This window comes from Eutrigla gurnardus (assembly GCF_963514095.1).
Source record: "Eutrigla gurnardus genome assembly, chromosome: 9".
Classification (NCBI taxonomy): domain Eukaryota; kingdom Metazoa; phylum Chordata; class Actinopteri; order Perciformes; family Triglidae; genus Eutrigla; species Eutrigla gurnardus.
In genome coordinates this window covers 14,316,112-14,336,680 of record NC_139923.1, presented here as the reverse complement: position 1 = coordinate 14,336,680, position 20,569 = coordinate 14,316,112, and the positions used below count along the sequence as shown (strand labels likewise).

General features: G+C 42.3%; 1 protein-coding gene across 2 annotated transcripts in view; it reads right to left on the bottom strand.

Moving 5' to 3' along the window:
• Nucleotides 1-9,438: 9,438 nt before the first annotated feature.
• The window catches only part of kcnq1.2 (potassium voltage-gated channel, KQT-like subfamily, member 1.2), a 153,507-nt gene continuing 142,376 nt past the window's right edge, over nt 9,439-20,569 (bottom strand). For both annotated transcript variants that reach the window (XM_084018257.1, XM_084018258.1), the window contains one exon: nt 9,439-11,964. In XM_084018257.1, coding sequence (XP_083874383.1) covers nt 11,818-11,964 — 147 coding nt within the window. In that variant the 3' untranslated portion in view covers nt 9,439-11,817. The remainder of the gene's footprint in view (nt 11,965-20,569) is intronic.

The following is a 20,569-nucleotide window of genomic DNA, read 5'->3' as shown; positions in this document are numbered from 1 at the left end:
CACATGCAGCAATAGGTGGTGACAACAGACTGGTATTACTCAAGTGCAACATGGGTATTTTCTCATTTCTTCATGTGGTAGAAATCAAACCACACTGGTGTAACAGTGAGACACACAGGGACTGCAGAATATGGTTTGTCTGACAAATGTCTCATTAAATGTTTTTTTTTTCTTTCTGAAAAGCAGTGCGACTTTGACACAGTCCCTAAATGTTAGAACATTTGCTGCATTATAGAAATGTAAAGGTTTGTTTTCCATATCTTTACATGTGACATGCAAAGCTATATGACCCATTGACAGACCATCATTCCATATTATTTCTCTCCAGGAGGCTCATCAGCACTGAGTCCTACTACTTGTTGTAGTCTCTGCTTCAACTAAACCCGTAAGCATCACAAACACGACCACAGATAACAAGGTTAGTCATTCAAGAGAACGGATACCACTATGGCCACTGTGATGCAACAACACCTCTATGCTCAGAAACACCTTTCTCTGTTAGAGCAGCGATGTCCCTGATAGCATTCCTTTAACACTCCATCACAGCCACCCGAACAAAACCACAGTAAACTTGAGGAAATTCCAGGGAGCCGGTCAATCAGAGACGCAGGAGCTAGCATCGTCGGCCTGTTCCTCTCTGCGACATCTCGCATGTGCCAAGAATTCACACTTCCTTGCTATATCAACAGAAACAGGTTATCTTTTCCTGTTAACCGCCCCGGCACTTAATATAAAGTCACAAGTTCCTCCCCGTGCTTCCTGCCCAAGCCACAACCTGACGTCATCGAGTCATTCCCTTGGCACCTCAGGTTCTGAATGAGGGGAAAGCAAGTGCCCACAAACAAACACTCTCTCTCTCTCTCTCTCTCTCTCTCTCTCTCTCGCTCTCTCTCTCTCTCTCTCTCTCTCTCTCTCTCTCTCTCTCTCTCTCTCTCTCTCTCTCTGTCTCTCTCTCTGTTTCCTTCTTTCTCTAATGTGCCTCTAACAGTCAGTGAGCAGGCCAAATTGCATCTCAATTACTGTATTTTTTTGTTTCCCAGTTTCTCCGAGTGTTTGTTTAGCCTGCCCGGAATACCCCAAGTGGGTGGGGTTTGGATGTTTTTTTGGACAGCTCAAATGGATTGGGAGAAGCTGTTTCAATACAGCGGAGCTATTTCATTGAATAGCGGGTCTCTGACGTCGCTTCGGTTTCTCTCAAAATGCTGCAGTGTGTGATGTGCGGAGCGCGCGCGCGCGAGAGAGAGAGAGAGCTGGGGGCTGAGTGACAGGCGGGTGGGAGGGGGGGGGCATCGAATGACAGATGTGCAGATGTGCGCCTGCGTTTTCGCAGGGAAGTCGAGGGGGCGGTGATGCTCATTAGAGCAGCGCACCTGCAGCCTATCAAAGAGCCTTTATCTTTTCTTTTTTTTATCGAGGCAAATCAGCTCGAGCACGCAGCGCGAGACGTGGACGCGAGCACTCGCAGTCTCTTCTCCTCGTTATCGCTCCCGAGCAGCGGACGGTACCTGGCTGGCCCAGTGATCCCGCAGGAATGCTCCAGGATGTGTTTGGATGCATTCGACCGAGAAGTAAAGGCAGAGCTTCCAGCTGGAACATCTGTGCGGGGAAGATAGACTAAAGACTGGCGAGGACTGTCTGATATCCTCCTTCACTAAATGTCATTAATGCATACAAAATCAACATCCTTAGCCAACAGAATGGAGTCACACTGGAGATTATTTATCCATAAATGACTACTGCAATAGTTTCTGCTCTCGGCTCACATATAAATACAGTCATTGTAACGGGCCGCAGGATGTTGAACTTCTACCCATCTCTTAAACGTGGACAAACTGGTTTAAAATTATATTCCTTTTTGTTGTAGGACTACTTTTTTCCCCACAAATGGAACAAATCATAAAATGATTGCAGAGGAAATCTCTCATTTAAAGTTTTTAGAATATCACACCCAAGCACTGCTATTACTTTTTTTTTTGTAATGTTTGTAATGTGTAAAATGTAAATTGTAATTTTGTTGTTATTATTTGTATGTTTTATTTGTTGTATATTATTATTATAGGCTATTTTGTTTGTTAATGTTAATTCTGTGAATGATTATATTCTCTTACACAAATGGATTTTGATCTCAATGAGACAACTCGTTTAAATAAAAGATTAGAATAATAAATGTAACTGCAAATAACCATTATTTTTCATTCTGAATTAAGATTAATATAATTTTTTTCTTGTGTTTACTTTATAGAATATCTGAAAATTGTCCAAAAATATTTCGAGTTCATCGCCCAAAATTTCCTAAATTTGTTTGTTTTTTCAGACCAAACTCAAAAGTAGTCAGTGTGCAATATAAGCAGGAAGTCAGAAGGTTGTAACAGTCTGAAATTATTTGCACAATAAATGATTAAAATTATTAAAATATTATAATATATATATATATATATATATATATATATATATATATTATCAGTTAATTTTATTAATTAATTGACCAATCATTTCAGCTTTAAAATAAATTGGGCTGGGCTCATACAATTGTGTGTGTGTGTATATGTGTGTGTGTGTGTGTGTGTGTGTGTGTGTGTGTGTGTGTGTGTGTGTGTATAACTGTGGTGTTACATAGCAGTTCATAGCAGTGTGTTGAAATGTTGTGTTTCAGTCCTCTGTAGACTTATATGCATATCCCCACACAATCATTTCAACACTTAAACGTGTGACCAAATGTTGTTCTCTCTTCAGTCATTTCTAACTCCATTAATTGCGTGGTATAACCGTATAAACAATGTTCAGTAACTGTGTGTGAAATGGCAGAGGAGCTTTTTCACACAGATGATGATGACAGCATGGGTGTGTTCGGATGTGATGAGAATTTCACGTGAAGCTAAATATTTCCATATGATGCAACTCTTTGTAACATCTGCAGAAGTGTATGTGGTAATGATTCCAGTCAGTCAAAATACATCTTACAACACTGACCACAGTACACATCAAATTACATCCCATCCACGGAGCCGGCCTGCCCTAATGTCGAAGCCAATGACAAGGAGAACACTGTGGCTTCAAATGACACAGAATGGAAAATTGTCTTCAGCTGTTTTTTGGATCGCTACCAGAAATGCATCAACTTTCCACTCTTCATGAGCAATAAAGGCGTCAACGTTTCATATGAGTATACCCTGACTTCTCTCTAACGTGTCGTTTGGAGGGTTTTTTTCTGTCCTGCTTCTGCTGCCCTCATCAGGAGGCTCATGGGGCCTCTGCGCTGCAGGATCTTCAGTTCTGGTGTTGAAAAGATTCCTGCCATAAGAATGAGTGAACATGTTCTCCAACACAGGGCTTGATGAGAAAAGCAGACTCTTCACCATAAAAAAAAAAAAAAAAACCTACCTCTGCTTTTGGACAGCAGTGGATTTGGTCCATTGGCTTCCCACTATTCAATTTGTCACTTAGTTTTCAATTTTGACTCCCTGCATATTACGCTGTTGCTCTTTTGTGGATTTTAAGTTGCCTTGCTGTGCTGCTGTGTATATGAGTAATTAAAAAAAAGACTTTAAATAACTATAATACCCACTGAAACCTAATTCTTTATTCACTTCTGAGAATTTGTGTGATGTGTATTAAGTCGAGTGTAATAGTGAAACCAGTTTGGACAGAACTTCTTTTCTAGTAATCCTTAGGCCTTTTTCCTATGTTCTGTTTTCACTTCCTTTTTCAAAATAAAAATACTTTTACAATTCTAAACATATCATGGGACTGACTTCCAAAGCTTGTGTGTTGTGTTGTTTTGAAATAACAGCCCCCCCTTTCTGTCTTACAGTAGCTCCGTGGTGCAGCTGTCCACCATGCCTAACATTCTGCCTCGGCGGGCCAAACCCCAGCGCACCACTGAAGTCCTTCCAATTCCTAGCAAGGAATTCTCTCCCTGTCTGGGGGGAAAAGTCCCCAATAATATGACCTATATAGGAAGCCTCCAGCTTTTGACTGCTCACTGCACTGCACCTTGTACAATCCCCCAGCCAGCCCTGGCATTCCATGATCGGTTGGAACCGGGATGTGAAACTGAGCAGCTCAGATGGATCTTTGGATGTGATCAGTGCCGGTTTGTGCTCTTGGATGCTGAGCTTTCCTCTGGTCACGGGCAGCGATGGAGCATCGCGAGCCACGGCCATATGTCCGAGGGTAACCTTCTCAGGCCAAAGGTCACGAGGGGTCACTCTAACCTCCTGGCCTCTGGATGATTTGTTATCCCATGGGGTGATGTCGCCCCGCTCCGACAAAACAAAGAAGGGGTCAAAGGGCGTACTGTATCTGTCGCTGTTGGGAAAGTCTGCATGGGGGGTGAGTGGCCCTTAAAATAAATCCTCAACTACTGTAGTTCCTTTAAAGATGAGGAAGTTAACCGCTGCTGTATTTCCCACAGCCATGGAAACCACGTCGATGCTTAAGTAATGAGAGGGCTTAACATACATTTTGACATGGAAGAGGTACTGTTAGGCGCAACATGAAAAGCTCCGGCTCACGTCTCTTGTTGTCGACCTTGGTAGACCTGTCTTTCATACCAAACAGCCTTCACATCCTTATCATGAAGGATGTAAATGATTTGATCATAAGCCAACAATAATTCTATAACACAAACTGAATGTTACTCTGCCAAGCAACTCTCCTTCAGTTCTAGAGCTGGCTTTTTTTTTTTTTTTTTTGGTAGCACATAACGACTTGAGACTAGTAGGATCACAGGTGTTTCATGATGGTTTTGAGCCATCAAATCTGAATAAACTGGAAGAGTCTAATTTATGCTTGGACACCAAAAATGGGAATGTTACAAATTCTATGGTCAAGAGGTGTGGGGGAGGACGAGGAGCTGCACCAACTGTCCTCCAGACAACTGCCGGCCTCAACTATTTAGGGACACCTCCTGACAGAGTGGCTGGCATCAGCTGCTGCTGACATTGTTTGTGACAATCTTGGTTGATGCTGTACACATACACACACATACACACACACACACACACACACACACACACACACACACACACACACACACACACACACACCTGTTGACCCATATCTGCTTTCATATAGCACTGCTGGGCCTCTATGCCTGGGCCTCTCTAGACAGGTGGCCTCCAAGCACCCCCACGGTGGGCAGGCACGGCCTCACAGCCTGACAGCTACCACCCGCTCACCAGCCACGGCCTCCCAGCTGAGCCTGTTTGGCAGTTTCTTTTAACATATTACTTTTTTTGTGGGGGGCAACAAGAATGATTGGTTTCGTGGATCTCCTGCCTACCAACACCCATGCCACACATGGCTTTGTTCATCTACAGACTCAACACAGCTCCTCTGATATTACTTCTTTTCATGGCTTGAACTTTAAACATGCTACATGTCCACTATTAAAGAAAGACACATATGGCATTTCTGGTTCATTTCAGGAAGGCTACAATCTAAATGGTTATGATTTAGTCTTAGTTTTTGTGTCTTGCTTGAGTAAAAGGGTGTTGATTTTATTTCATCATTGGGGTGACACATTAGGCAGCAGGTCTGGGGATCCTCATATTATTTGATACATTTTTTTCTACTCATTTATGGTGGAAAACAGAAATCAGGTGGCACTGACGATTCAAAATATAAATCTATAATGAAAAATAGTGCAGTACAACTCTCAGAAGATCTGTATTGCCTTAAAATATTATTTCTCCTGTTGATCATCTTCTAAATATATTTATTTTATTGTATTTTATGTTTTTCATGCTGAGTCAACACACGCATGTAGTCATGGTTGATTCTTCCATGTGTCTTCTGTTTAGGGAAGTAACCTCTTTGAATGTACCTATTAACCAATCAATTAATATTAATAATAATTCAGCAGTTCCCAAGAGTTTTCTGCATTGCCCCCATTTTGTAAAAATATGTCCTTTTTAACAACAAAATATACTATGACTTTTTTTATGGCACACACAAAAAAAGTTACGTGTTATACTTCTATTCTAGTCATCCTTAGACCTTTTGTCCATGTTCTGTTTCTATTTCCCGTTTCTCAATCAAAAAACGTTTACAATTCAAAAAAGATATCACCGGACGGACATCCAAAGCTTGTGTGTTGTGTTGTTTTGAAATAACAGCCCCCCTTTCTGTCTTACAGTAGCTCCGTGGTGCAGCTGTCCACTATGCCTAACATTCTGCCTCAGTGGGCCAAACCCAGCGGAGACTATGACTTTTTCAGGACATACTATGCATTTTTATACTATACATTTTTTAAATTTTATTTATATACTATAATATGAATTTTGTATGACATGATATACTATGACTTTTTGATGGTATACAATACTATGCCTTTTATGACATATCCATGCTACTATACTATGACTTTTTACGCATCGTTTTCTCTGATTCTTATTTTATTTTTTTGTGATATCTGACTGAACAAGCGGGTCGGAGTGAGTGGTGATACAGTACACATTAATGGTCGGAATCCTTTCACAGTGGTTTATCTTGATTATTTCAATAAACTGTGTAAATGTATGGTTTTGATAATCCCAAAGGGGATATAATCCTGTTGAGGTCCATGTGTGTGTTTCTTAACATTATTCTGAGAAATGTATTGTTGGTTCATGTAAAAGTGTTTGTACATTTTGTTCATGAATGTACTCTGTGTTTGAAGAAGACTAATGCGCTTTACTTTAAAGTAAGTTGAATTGACTTGAGTTATATGGCTTAACAGATGTATTTATATGTTTCATGTTTTTTATTCAGTAAAACCACTACTGTTGTGTAGTTAGTTGCCTCATTGTCAGGAGATATTGATAATCTGCAGTTCATTAGGCTGAATGACCTGAAAGAGCCATTGGTACCGGATACAGCACTGTCCATTCATATTCTATTGCACAGTCCGAAGCTGGAAGTTGATACTAAAGACAGAAAAGTACTGGGAATTACATTACAGAATAAATGTGCTTCATATATGCAGTTGGGGAACAAAACACCCACACAATAATTGTGCTCTGTGTCCAGTCCCATAATTCCTGATCTGGCCAGCACATGTGGCATCTATGAGTTTTTATTACATACAACACTATGACTTTTGATAACATACCTTACTATGATGTTCATGCCTTTTTCTGACATGCTATACTATGACTTTATTTAATGGCTTATTACTGATGATGATATTTGTGTGGCCTCTGACTTTTTATGTGATATACTATAACTCTCAATGTTTTACCATATACTAAGACCTGTTTTATGGCACAATACCATCAGTGTATGTATGACATACTATGATTTTTTTAATGGGATCTGTTATGGCACATTATACTGACTTTTTTTAAGCCATACTTTACTAAGACATTTTTTACGTTTATGACAGTTTTATACCATGCTATACTATTATTGCCGTGTGTATGCCATGCTATCCCTTTTTTATATACTACATTTGACTTTTGTGGCTTACTATACTTTTTTTTTATTTTATTTTTTAACAAAAATAAATCATAATATTTAAAGAAAAGAATCTACGAGACATATAGTCTAATCTTCATTACGTTTTTGCTCTGTATCCTCTTCAGACCATCTGACAAAAACAGTATTCTGTTTGGGACTCTCTGGGTGAGACAGACTTTAGGTAAGTGGTTCTGCTCTTCATCAAAGGTGGAAAAATGAAACTTCTGTTTAGCCATACATCTTACCATTCATCTTCCCCACAAAAATACTAATTTCACCACCTCCCATGGGTCGTCCACTATTTTTGACATTTTAACATTTACCATTATACTGCAGTCCAAACTTTTTACAAGTCAATTAAATGTAGGCTACAGTAGCCTACATTTAATTGATTGAATTTTAAGTAACAACTTTTTAATTGATTTTCAAAAACTCTCCTTTGCCTTTATCAAGACAGCAAGTGTTCCACTCTAGCGAAACGTAAAAGCTCTCACATGTATCGGCCAACTGAAAATGTGCAAAAGCAGTAGAAATCATATCTCTTCAAACACAGATATTACTCCATCAATTTAAAGGATGATGTCATCAACAATAGAAATATCACTTAGTGGCTTTAAAACTGCAATCATTGACTTATTTGGACTTTTAGGTTAGTGCAACAAGCTGTTATCCCAGCACTGACATTACGACCTTATAAACTTGATGGCAGACATTAGCTTAACAACACATCGAACAGACACACATTAGCATTCATTTGGAGATTTGATGTATCAAGTGCAATATTCACTCTACTCGTTGCTTTGGTTTGGTCTCCACCAATCCTGAAGGAAAAAAATCTGGCTCTTCAGCTACCAGTTGCTCCATTATGTTCACCAGCGAGTCGTTAAGTTTGTTTGTGTTGGTCAGTTAGTGTACAGTGTTGTTTTTTTTTACTGAAAACAGCCACTGCATCTGAAGACAATACTGATGAGAGCAGTGAGAGTAAGTCCAAACAGTGAAGTTGAGGGCTGTAAACCCAAAACAGAATACTCTGAAAAGCTCCACAAAGTGAGACCGCAGATGATCATTTTTCTGTGGATTTTTTAAATTTACTTTAAATAAACGACTGTCTGTAATGTGAAAGGGCTGCTATTTCTACTTTAAAATGTCCCCTTAGTCAGGATGCAGGTCTTTACTTTGCTTTACAAAACAACAATAAACCAAACCAATGATGAGTAACATTAAATTATAGAGCCTGCGGGCAAAAAACCCCCAAAAAGTCACATAAGGTATTGAATTCACCACACAAGTAACTGGTAAAGACACGGAAGAGACTGAGGGTTTGGTGAACCAAACTGGGACAAAACAGCATTCTATAGAAATGCACGTTGCCTTTATTCTGCCAAATGTTATTGAAAACAACCAATACTAAAAGTTAATGTTATAATTTTCATAACTGTATGTGCAAGATGTAAAAGTACCATGAGTCTGTTTTGTTAGATCTGGGATCTTAATGCTCTACTAGACTATTTCCAGCCGCATAATGAAGTCCTGTTCTATTCTGAGCGGGGCTCCGGATCAAAGATGACACGGACGATGGACGGAGCTCAGAGACGCCGGCGTTTCGTGACTTAGCAGGAGTTCCTCCTCTGTACAGTCGCTGGGATTGCCAGATTTCGCTGTCCGGCATCTGTGACAGTGTGTCCCTTATATTCTCCTTTTAACTGCCTCCTCAGATCCTCTTTTAGGTTGTGATCCTGTGTTCTACCGAGATCAAACTGCCTTTTGAAGTGGGAGTCTCTCTCTTCTCTCTGTCTAGTCTTGAGATGAAAGGGGAGCACAGGGTGACAGAGAGTGGCCTCTACAGATGGAGGTAGCCATGGGGTCTCTCTTTCTCTCCCCCCCTCCACCCCTCGCTCTCCCTGCCAAAATCCCCTAGCCGTGATAGAAACCAGAGGACAAAAGGCAGCAGTGCACTGCGGCCCTCCGGCCCATGTGGTCTCTCTGGCTAATTGAAAATGGCTTTGCTCTGCTCTTTGCTCTCCTCCCCAAGCTCACTTATGCTCCCGCTGTCCTCCTCCTGCCTCTCCTCCTTCTCTCTTACTCTCCAGCCTGTCCACTCCTCCCCGGAGACAACCCCCCCCCCCGCCTCTGTCTCTCTCGGTGCTGGACCGTGCTGATCTTGGGACATCCCCAGTGTTTTTTGGCCTTTGAAGGCAAATATATAATTGAGTGGTAATATGAGCAGCAGTATTCTCTTTTTCCCTCTGCGTGCCTCGTTCAATGGGTTATGGAATACTGAGGTTCAAAGTAAGTGCAGTGAACGTGTTAATTTTACTTTCTCTTCCCCCCCTTGTGGCGATTGCAGTGTGAAAGGAATTTAGTGAAATGAGGAGTCGATTTTAGTTGGATGGAAAGTCGTGGCTTACCTTGACTCAGCTCGGCTCGCGCTTCAAACAGGCAGCCCCCTGAAAATCTATATGACAGGTTCCACCGTCCAACGAAAGCAAATTATGAAATATATGCTGGTAATCAAATTCCTCCTAAGCCAAGAGAGCAGGCCAGAGCATAATGAAATGGAGTTTTATTATTTACAGCAGGGCTACAGTGCAGAGGGGTGTGAGCGTTTATCATTTGCAATCATTTCCATTTATCTGTACAACAGGAGCTTTATACTCTCGTCCTTTCGCATCGCTCCAGCAAACAGACATGGTTGATCTTTCCACAATGTAATAAATACAGCACAATAAGGCAATGTTCTTATTTATATCTCTTATAAAACTGTACAGGAGAATAGATCGGCAGATATTTATCAAGGTCTGCCACAAAGAAATTAGAGTGCCTTTAAAATACAACCACTTTATTTAATGTAAGATAAATAATATCTATTTTAACCACTGCAAAAATATGAAAATATACACTGGTGCAGGGAGAAGGCCTCTCCTCCTTCCCATTCCCTTGTTCACCCCTCTTTTGTGTGTGTGTGTCTGTCTCTTTGGGAATGTGCATGCTATAATTACGGGAGGCCTCTCATACAGTAGCTACATAGTTGAGTTATTTTCTATTTTCTACTTCCTACATGCCTCGGCGTCCTGTCAGATAAATACTACGAGTATGGGAACAAAATGAGAGCATTGTCTTTCTTTATTTTCAAACATGTGCTCTCGGTGGTACGCTGCTATTTCCAAAGCTTTCACACAGAATTAGCGCGCCTGCTCCTCAAAGCTTACTGTTAAAATCCTGCACATTTTACAAGCGTTTCTTTTCATTAGACGCCCGCAGTGAGCGATCTCCCCTTACCAGGAATTCTGCCCTTAATTAGCTCTGCGGAGACAAAAATAAATAATCAGAGCTTTAATGGGGGCAAATCTATTTCACATTGCACACAGCTTTGTGAGCCCCCTGAAGAGAGTAAGAGGATATTTAGTGAGTAGGAGTGAGTAGTGGTGCTGCTGAAAGGGTTTGATCGATATACGCATGAAATCTCACAGTGAAAAAACTTAGTGGGAGACCATGCCTTGACTTTGTACTGTATTCCTGTAACGCAACCTTGTCACTATCACGTTTGTCTATTTGCATGAGCTTCAGTCTAGCTGAAAATCAGCACCTTGTTAGCTACTCACCATTTTTTTTTTCTTCTCCAGTCCCCAACGCAGAGCAAAGTCAACAGATACCCTGCCCTCCCACCTTGTGTTATTCGATCACTGCTAACAAACACCCATGGCAGCCTAAGCACAGTTAGTCTAGGTGGATCTGTGGCTGTGGAAATAACCCTGTTGTGTACTTGGTGCCGATGGTGCCAAGATAATCAGAAGGATTTGAGGAATGCCACGGCTGGACTCAGATTTTTCTCCGTGTCTTAGTGGAACTTGAGTGCTTTGGTTGCATTATGACTTCATTACTGGGTTAGTTAGCTTTGGAATAATATTTGGAGTTAGAGGAATGCAGCTCAGTGACCAGGCAGCACATCAATGAACATTATCTCAGCAGTGTGATTATGAGGCTAATGTAAGGATATAAACTCATGTCGTGTGTCGCTGCTTGAAAGAAAAGAAAAAGAGCCAAACAGGGCCAACAATCTTCAGAAGGAAGAGGTCAGTTAGCCTTCTTTCTTCACCCTCAGTGGTGCTCTTGTCCTCATGTCCCAGAGCAATGCGGCGTTAAGTGGACAATTAAAAGTTCTCTTCTCAGTGGTCAAAAGTCGATGAGAACATTTTGGGATTGCAAAATGGAAGAGAGGTGGGGGGGGGATTTTGGAAAGACTGAGTCTCTGTATTATTTGCAGGCTGGCCCACCATGTTGAGGGCTCGGCTGTTTTTGTGAACTCCTGGTCCTTTAATTCTTCTTTGTTGATGATGATGATGATGATGATGACACCATTCCAGTGGAGCGGCGACATCAGAGGTCATCGTCGATGCTGGCACCCATGCGTTTCTGGATGGTCACCCTCCGTATGGAGGGCTTGGACGTCAACTCTGGCTTGGGGGGAAACTGCTCCAACAGGACGCGCAGCACTGAGTCCATTTTGTGATCCATCTGATGGACCTGGATTTCAACACGATGACAAGAGACAAACAGGTTAAGTCAGCTGAACGCCTCCGGGATAAACACTCTGAACATAAGTACAGTATAGACCTGCGTTATGAAACAAACAAAGCACGTTTGTGCCTTTGTTTCACATCCATCCGCCTCTTTAATGTACCGCAGGTGCAATCCCAATGACAGAGCAGTGCAAGGCTTAATGACACGGTAGTCTGCCAGTCGCCGTCTACCTGCTAAAGCCACTCATTACAAAAGCTGTCGGGCCAAATGATCCTGGAATGGGCAGACAGACACTCTCTCTCTCTCACACACACACACACACACACACACACACACACACACACACACACACACACACACACACACACACACACACACACACACACACACACTCGGCTGCTGTTGTTTACATGCTTTCCTAACTGTAAATACAGGTGTGTCACCCAACAGAGACATCTCTGGCAGAGTGCAGTCAGCCTAACAATGGTGTAATATGCATGAATGTCCCCACCTGATCAGACAGCAGACTGTCTGGTGACGTTCAAATACAGACAGACAGACACACACACACACACACACACACACACAAACACACACGCACACACACACACACACACACACACACACACACACACACACACACACACACACACACACACACACACGCACACACACACACACACTTTTGTTACTTCAAAGAGATTATCTATGTCTTTACAGACTTGGCTGGGATTTATTTATGTTTTCCTCCTTAAGTACTTACTCAGCACGCTCACGCACAAATCAATGGCCCCTGATGGCTCCAATGGCTTCAAGAAACCATGGAAAATGATAAAGATGGCGATGATTAAATCAAAGCCCGAACAGCAGAGCACATCAAAGAGCCATAACTTCTCACGCACCGGGCAGAACAGACAGATTCAGACTCCTGTCTCTACCAGACCGCTGATAGCGAACAACTCGGACCGGTCTGCTGTATTTCTGGAAGGGCACAGCCAGATAGCTATCATCTATGGCATTTTCATCGGCTTAAGGGTGGGGCCCCATCTTTTAGTGTGTGTTCCTGATGGCCTGCTGGACACTTTTATGGCAGGGCTGTACATGTAATAGCAAGCATGCATCTGAAATATCACAATGTGTCAGAGAAAAGAATAATAAACGATGTCAAAATGTGTGAGAAAAAATGAAAAGTTTTTAGTCGAGTCGAGTTTCTAGATCTCAATACTGAAATATTTGTATAGTTTTGTAGAGCGCTGTGCAACTACAGTAATAAATAACACTGATACACTGAAAGACTACTTTCATCAAACTCTGCTACAGTGTGATAGAGCAGGAATTGCTTCATTTTGACACCATTGCTGAGCTTCCCTGATATTTCACCATCCACAGCGCTTTCCTCTGAGATTGTACCATGACCTAAATAGTTGCGCTAAGTAGACGAAGCACGCGCTGGGCCCGGATAAAGCTTAGAGAATAATAGGCTATCATAAACATGTTGGGCAGTAATCTACAGACTTATCAGCATTCTCGTTGGAGCTTAAAATGGATCAGGAATTCCTCCTGCTGTGCTTTCTGAAAGGAGCGGCCCAGGGGACCCAAATGAGAGACAGGAAAAACATTATTAGACGGGCGTGTTGCAAACACACAGCGCTTATTTATCGCCACTGATTGTGCATGTGTTCTGTGTGCGGATGGATGTGGGAGGGAGGGAGTGATTGTGCAAATGCATGAGTATGGATGCGTCGGCGGCTGCGGTGGATGTGTTTCTTGGGTGGAGGTGAAAGAGGTGGTGTGATAATAAATAAGGGCAGCAAAGGCAGGTGTTAGAGGGGGAAGTAAGAGAGGAAAACAACATGTTCACTTAGTGGAATATAGATTTGATTATTTGTTAAGGCTGCAGGTTGTGCTGTCTGTTATGCAAATATCACTTTATGAGTCCTACAGTCAGTATGGATGACAGTCTAACACACTTTCTCACTGTGCTTGTCATAATCTGTGAGACTCTTTCTTTTTGCTACATTATATAATATCACCTCTATATGCTGAAATGGCATATAAAATGGTAATTAGTCATTACAGCTGACAAAAGCTGTTATTTTGTATTAAAATCAATATGGTTGCCTCGTGTGGATTCGTTGCAGTTTACATACGATTATCTTAATTGGTATTTGCTGAAGGAGCATCGTATAAGGACGGGTGCTTCGCTAACTTGTTCCGGCTGCGTAGGAAATGCTGGAGTTGGGTGTCACCACTGCTGTGTCGTATAAACGCATGTGATTCAGCGACAGGTGATGCTCCAGCTGTCCCCGACCCTCCCTCCGACCACAGACAACACATGTGACAGTCACAGGCAGGGCTGACACAGTCACGAGCACCGGACAGCAAGTGGCTTTCAAGTATAGCTGCTTTATCTGAGTTATGTTTTTTTTTTAACTTTTGTTAATTGGAAATGCACACGGTATTTTAAATTAAGAACATCTGTTCATGTGAGATCCCCTTTTTTTCATGAACTAACTAGATCCAATGAGAACTAACCCTAGTCCAGGTAGGTATATTGTACTGGTATATTTCCCCCTGAAACCTGAAATCACAAACTGAATACAAAAGATGTATTACAGCACACAGATACTGTATGTTAATAAACAGGCATACAACCATTTAAAGATAGAAAAGTCTTTCTTGGACGTGTCCTCAAAAACTTTAAAATACATTACATAATGCTGCAACTGATGATTTTCTTTATTTGTGATGTATCTAGAAGGTTTTTACATGAATCAATTTATGTTTAAAAGTGGTCCGGAGTGAAAAATGCCCCTCAGAACGTAAAGATATTACATTTATAATAGAGAGACGGGGGAAATACACACATTTTGGGAGGCTGATATTAATGATATCAAAAAGTATGAAAATATGAAATGGGTGAGATGGTCTGTGAGAACAAAAAGGGACATTGAATACAAATTGAAATGACCATGCAGCTTGAACAAGCACTTTATCCACAGTATATTTGGTGTTTGAACAGTATTTCCACCCTTCCTGCCCTCCACCTGTTTAACTGCTAAACTGCAACAAACACAAGTAGACAAACAAACATGCACACAGTGTGTACACTGACTTGTTTGTGATAGTCATGTAACAAATAACAAATAACCAAGGACCAAATTGAGGGACCACCTCCTCAGGGGATTAAAATGCAGCCAGGGGGCTGCAGGGGAGAGTGTAACAGAGGCAAACTAAAAAAGTGAGAAAAAGAGTGTGAGAACAGCCATTAGCCAAATAGTCAGTTTGTCTTGCAAAGTACACTAAATGTATCACGGTAACAGCTGGTGTGGTCATCTTTTTCTGGTGCTCAGAAATAGATTAGACCAAAATTGGTCACATTAGTTAAATGGACTCAAACCAGATTTGTGGTAAGATAAGATGAGATAAGACAGATAAGAACCACTTTATGATGCCTGCAGGACACATTTTGACGGACACTAACGCTGCAGCGCACGTCACACATAAGTTGTGTCACACGTCCAGATTTGACATGGGTTCGCTTCCTAAACCTGACTGGAGACTCACTACAAAATGTTTGGAAATGTATTCCACTGAAGATGCACACGTAGGTTTGAGAAATGTTTAAAAAGCACAAGAGAACTGGAATATAGTGTATAGTGACTTGGGTTTTTGATGTTTCACTTCATGTATAGAACATAAAGCATGTCATATATACAGTTTATACACACGTATATAATAGCTGTGTAACGTTGTGTAAGGTAAGACTAAGGCAGAAGTTTAAGAGGAAATTCAGAGCTACAGAGCTCAATAATGTAACCGTCATCTTCTTTTCTATGAATGTCATTAATTACCACACAGTTTACCCGAGCCGGCCTGTGCCGATAGGGCGATTCACAGTGCCATCTGTTGGAGAGTCATAAAGGCTGGATGAAAGCTTGGAGCTGCTATCGCTGCATTCTCTTGATCTGAGCAACATCACTGCCGTGACACTGCCGTACTACATGATTGCCGACGAATGGACGTGGTATGGTGACGTGCGAGTGAGATGTGAGATACTGGATGAGGTAGACGGAGGAGTCGAGATTCCTGACATGTCATGAATGCTAAATAGGGGTTGTGAAGGAGCGTGGCTTATTCAGAAGGGGAAACAAGGTCGGCGCATGAAATGAATAGTGAAGTACTGCCCGCGGACGGCTTTCCTTGGAACAGTCGATGCACAAACAAAAACACAGCGACTACGTCGCGATCTCGCTCTGCTTGACAGTCACCTTGAGGAGGACGAAGAGGAGGGAAGAGGAGTGAAACCAGAGGAAAGGAGAGTAGAGTAGAGGAGATGGAGGTGCGGGGCTGCCAAAAGGAAAGACTACCAGCTCCAGGAATGTCTTGGCATCTGTGTACGACCAGGCCCCACTATTAAAAAAAAAAACCAAACAAGATTCCTGTCATTGAAATGCTCTAAATTGCAAGAGACAATGGAGACAGATCTGGGACAGAAAGAGAGATAAGACAAACGCACGCCGAGGTCAACGTGTTACGTGTTTTCCCACCACTGTGACCTCAAAGGGCCGCTGCTCCGACCTGTGTAACACCAGGCAGTTTTACAGTGTCATTCTTTCTTTGTTATGGCTGTGTCTACTTACATGGCATTAGCATGACTCATATTCTGTCCATTCCAACGGGAAAGGAATTCTTTGATATCCCACTGGGGGACTTTGAGATGACAAAGCAAGGCTTTAAATGCTATCAGAGTACAACCAGGAAATATAAAGTGTCCTTCACTTTCATATTATGTTGTATATTAAAGTCAATTTCATTTTTTCAAAAATAATTTTCACAAAGCAAAATAGAGGAATATTGTATTGTGTCAGATGTCAGATGTATACATTTTCCTTTCTTTTGCGAGCAGATATCACACTTTTATTAACCCCTTTCATCACCTGCACCATCACCAGACTGGGACTGGGCCAAGATGCGTGTGTGTGTGAATGTTGTGTTTAAAGTTTGTCCAAGTGACCGAAAAAATCTATTAATACTTAATAAGTGATGGCATTCCATTTAAAGGTACCCTATTATACTGTTTTCCCTCAATTCCACACAGCTGTCAGAGGTCCAACAACACTGTTTTTGATATGCATTGCCCCAAACCCATCCGTGGTGCTGAATTTCAGCTGTCTAAAAGTTGCTCAAATGAGCTCTCCTGAGAACAGGCTTTCTGTGCCTGCACCTTTAAATGCTTATGAGCTCTGTCTGTCAACGCCTACTTGGAGAGCGACGGAGAGGATGTTGCTTACGCTAGCGGCAGCATGCGCCAATGTTTACGTGGATGTATCGCTATGGCTCGCCTATGTGTCTCAGGTGAAGTTGCTGGTCCCGTATGGTTGGGACAGATCCTTTTACGAGGGTCAGTGTCGAGGCAAAGCCAGCTTTGTACTGACCCTCGTTACTGAAGCAGTCCGATGTGAAGTGGTTAGCACACGCATACAAGCTAACACGAACCGTAGGCGGCACATTGTTATTAAAAATGAAATGCAACCATGGTCTCTTCTGTTCTTCTGTAACTGGGACCGAATAAAAGCACTTATGTTGATTTGTACAACCAACAACAGAGCAATCTGCATGTCTAGCTGTGTGAAACACCGCTATCTCGCTGCTATCTCACCACAGGACACACCGAACTTCGCCTCGGATATCTCCTATCATCGCGCAGAGTAGTTCGGCTTATGCAAATGACTCCCTTCGTTACGTAACAACAGGAGCTGAGTCTGAACAGCCTGTAGGAGTGCCGTTGTACCAGTGGGTGGGCTGCAGAGACCATGCAGGAGTCGCTTGTTTTCCTCATTCTGGGAGTTGGCAGGGAGGAACAGTTTGTAGGTGTAGAGACCAGAGAAAATCGGTTTTTCATAATATGGGACCTTTAAACTGAGATGTTGGATGTGCACAGTTGTGAGATCAAGAATTTGGTACTTGAAACTATTCATGTTGTCATTATGTCGTAAAATGTGTGCCGTATATTCATACATGCTTTGTAATGTAAGCCACACTTACTTGTGTTGGCCTTGTCTTGCCCTGACACACAACTGTGAGGACATGACACTCTTATTTCTGTTTGTCAGCTGCTGTCTCAAACAGCCTATAGGTCGAAGTGACTGTCGTGTTACATCAACCGGCAACGGCAGGCAGAACATAGTCAGTTAAATAAAAAATCTAAATACGGCATTACGTTTTAAATATTTCTCCCAAATAAGTTCATAATATTCCAGTAAAACAAAGAGAGAGTGGTCGTTTCCAGTTATGCCCCACCCCTTTTCCTGTAACAGTATAATACCAACAGGAACAGCATGGGGTCACTTCAGGTGAATTTCTCCATAGATCTCCTGTGCAGCTCACCCAGACGGGCTGCCTGCTCTTTGTATTTCACCAACACTCGCACTCATACACACTCACACACACTCATACACACTCACACACACACACACATACACACACATACACACACACGCGCGCGCGATCCGTTTTGCTCCAAACACAATGATCAATGCAGCGAAAGCAACAGAGGGTGTACACACTGGCCTCGCCGGTGGGCCAATAACAAGCTAGTATTACACGGAGGTCATCATTATCATCGCTGTGACAGGCCTGCATGAATGGAGAATGGGGATGAGGGGAGGGAGGGGAGGAAGGCAGAGGGAGGGGGAGGAAGGGAGAGGAAGGGGGAGGTCAGTAAGCGAGAGTAAAGGAAAATTAAAAAGCAAAAGGAAAATAAATTTGAAAGCAGGAAAAAAGGGACACTGGTGGCTTTTGTCTCCGGGAGAGGGGTTATCACACACACACACACACACACACACACACACACACACACACACACACACACACTAAACATGAAAAAAACTGCATTGATAGCAGGCAACAAGCTGTACGTCAAGGGTGTCATCAAAACAACATACATTCCACACAGCTGCACCTAGTTTTATTTTCAGACCAGTACACACACACACACACACACACACACACACACACACACACACACACACACACACACACACACACACACACACACACACACACACACCACCTTCACTGGACTCTATGGGAAGTTTGCGGCATTCGGCAAAATTGCTTTTGGGTTTTAAAGTCAGCTGGACAGGAATTTGTTTTGGGTGGGCTCCATTTTAGGTAGACTGCCTCTCCTTCACTGACACATGAACACAGAAGTATTCCCACAGCTAATTGGATAAATACTGCACTCGTCTTTGCTTCTGACTTTCACATTGGGAAAACATGGCAGCTGTTCTGGAAACGGCATTTAATTTCCCTTAAATTGTTACCAATTTTAAAATAAATTGAAGGCAAAGGATTTGCAGGTGCATCACTCAATGGAACTTGTTTATGCTTTTAAAAGTCTCGTCGGTGAGTCATGTTAGTACCACTTAGCTACTTGACAGCAGTACAGTGTATATTTGCAAATGAAGCTCTTTTAAGATTAACTGGATTTGCCAGATTTAGAATGGCTACACTTTCTGGCCCTCTCATTAAAGCCTTAAAAACAGAAAAAGCTGCCAATATGTTCAAAAAAACCTTGTAAAATCATAAACACAGAACAAAAACAGAACACACACATATATGCAACTGTCAAGACAAACACGAACCGAAGAGGAAGGGATGTATGATCGTTTAATGATGAGATTTATTAAGAGAGGCCAAAGGATGAAAGAAAAGATGGAGGAGAGGAAGACCGTCAGACAAACTTCAAAAGACTCTGGTGGCCTTCATTATCAATGAAGTTTGTTTGTGCTGCATGTGAGTGTGCTGAGTCATCCTATGGGCTCTTGGAGGGGGGCTGCTCAGTTCCTGGGCCTGAACCATGATTACGAAACGTGATAGCGTCTCATTATTCATGCGTTTGTGTCACTGTGTGCTCATGAAAGACTGTGGATAATGTGTTTTGGGTTATGTGTGTGATTTAAGTGAGACTTTTTGGGGCTTATTGAAGGAAATTATTAGTCGCGAGGTTGTATATTCCATTTTGCTTGCGACTGTATCCTTGTGGTGTTTGAAAATTCAGGCTTCCTGCTGTAAAATTCCCCCGACTTTTTCCAAGACAGCTAAACCCCGAGCACCACCACGACCTGAAACTGTTCTTCCTCTCCGGTTCTAAAGGGCTCAACAGTCTGGTTTCCGTAAGAGAAGCTGGAAACCACCGGCTAATACAATGAATGTGTGAAAATGTCAGTCTGATATGTTTGTGTAACCCATTTGTAAAACTTCCCCAGATCATTTATTAATATCCTGGAATTTATCCCTTCACGAGTGCGTTTCAGGGTTCCTTCGGTGCCGTAACACTTAAGCTGTAAACCGGCCTGTGTACTCTCGTATGAGGTGAGTCGGGGTCATTCCTCGCAAGTTGGAAGTGAGAACGAGTAAAAGGGGGAGAGCGAGGATGGCTGGAGTGCGTGAATGAATCCTAAAGCAACGTGTCAACTGGACTCAAATTCACCAAGCCGACGAGCAGCCGACCCGCTCCACCAGCGGCCGCGCTGCCAGCTGGAAAACGCAGCGAGCCCCGGCTCGGATTCACCACCGGCCGGGCCGCTGCCAAGGAGAATGG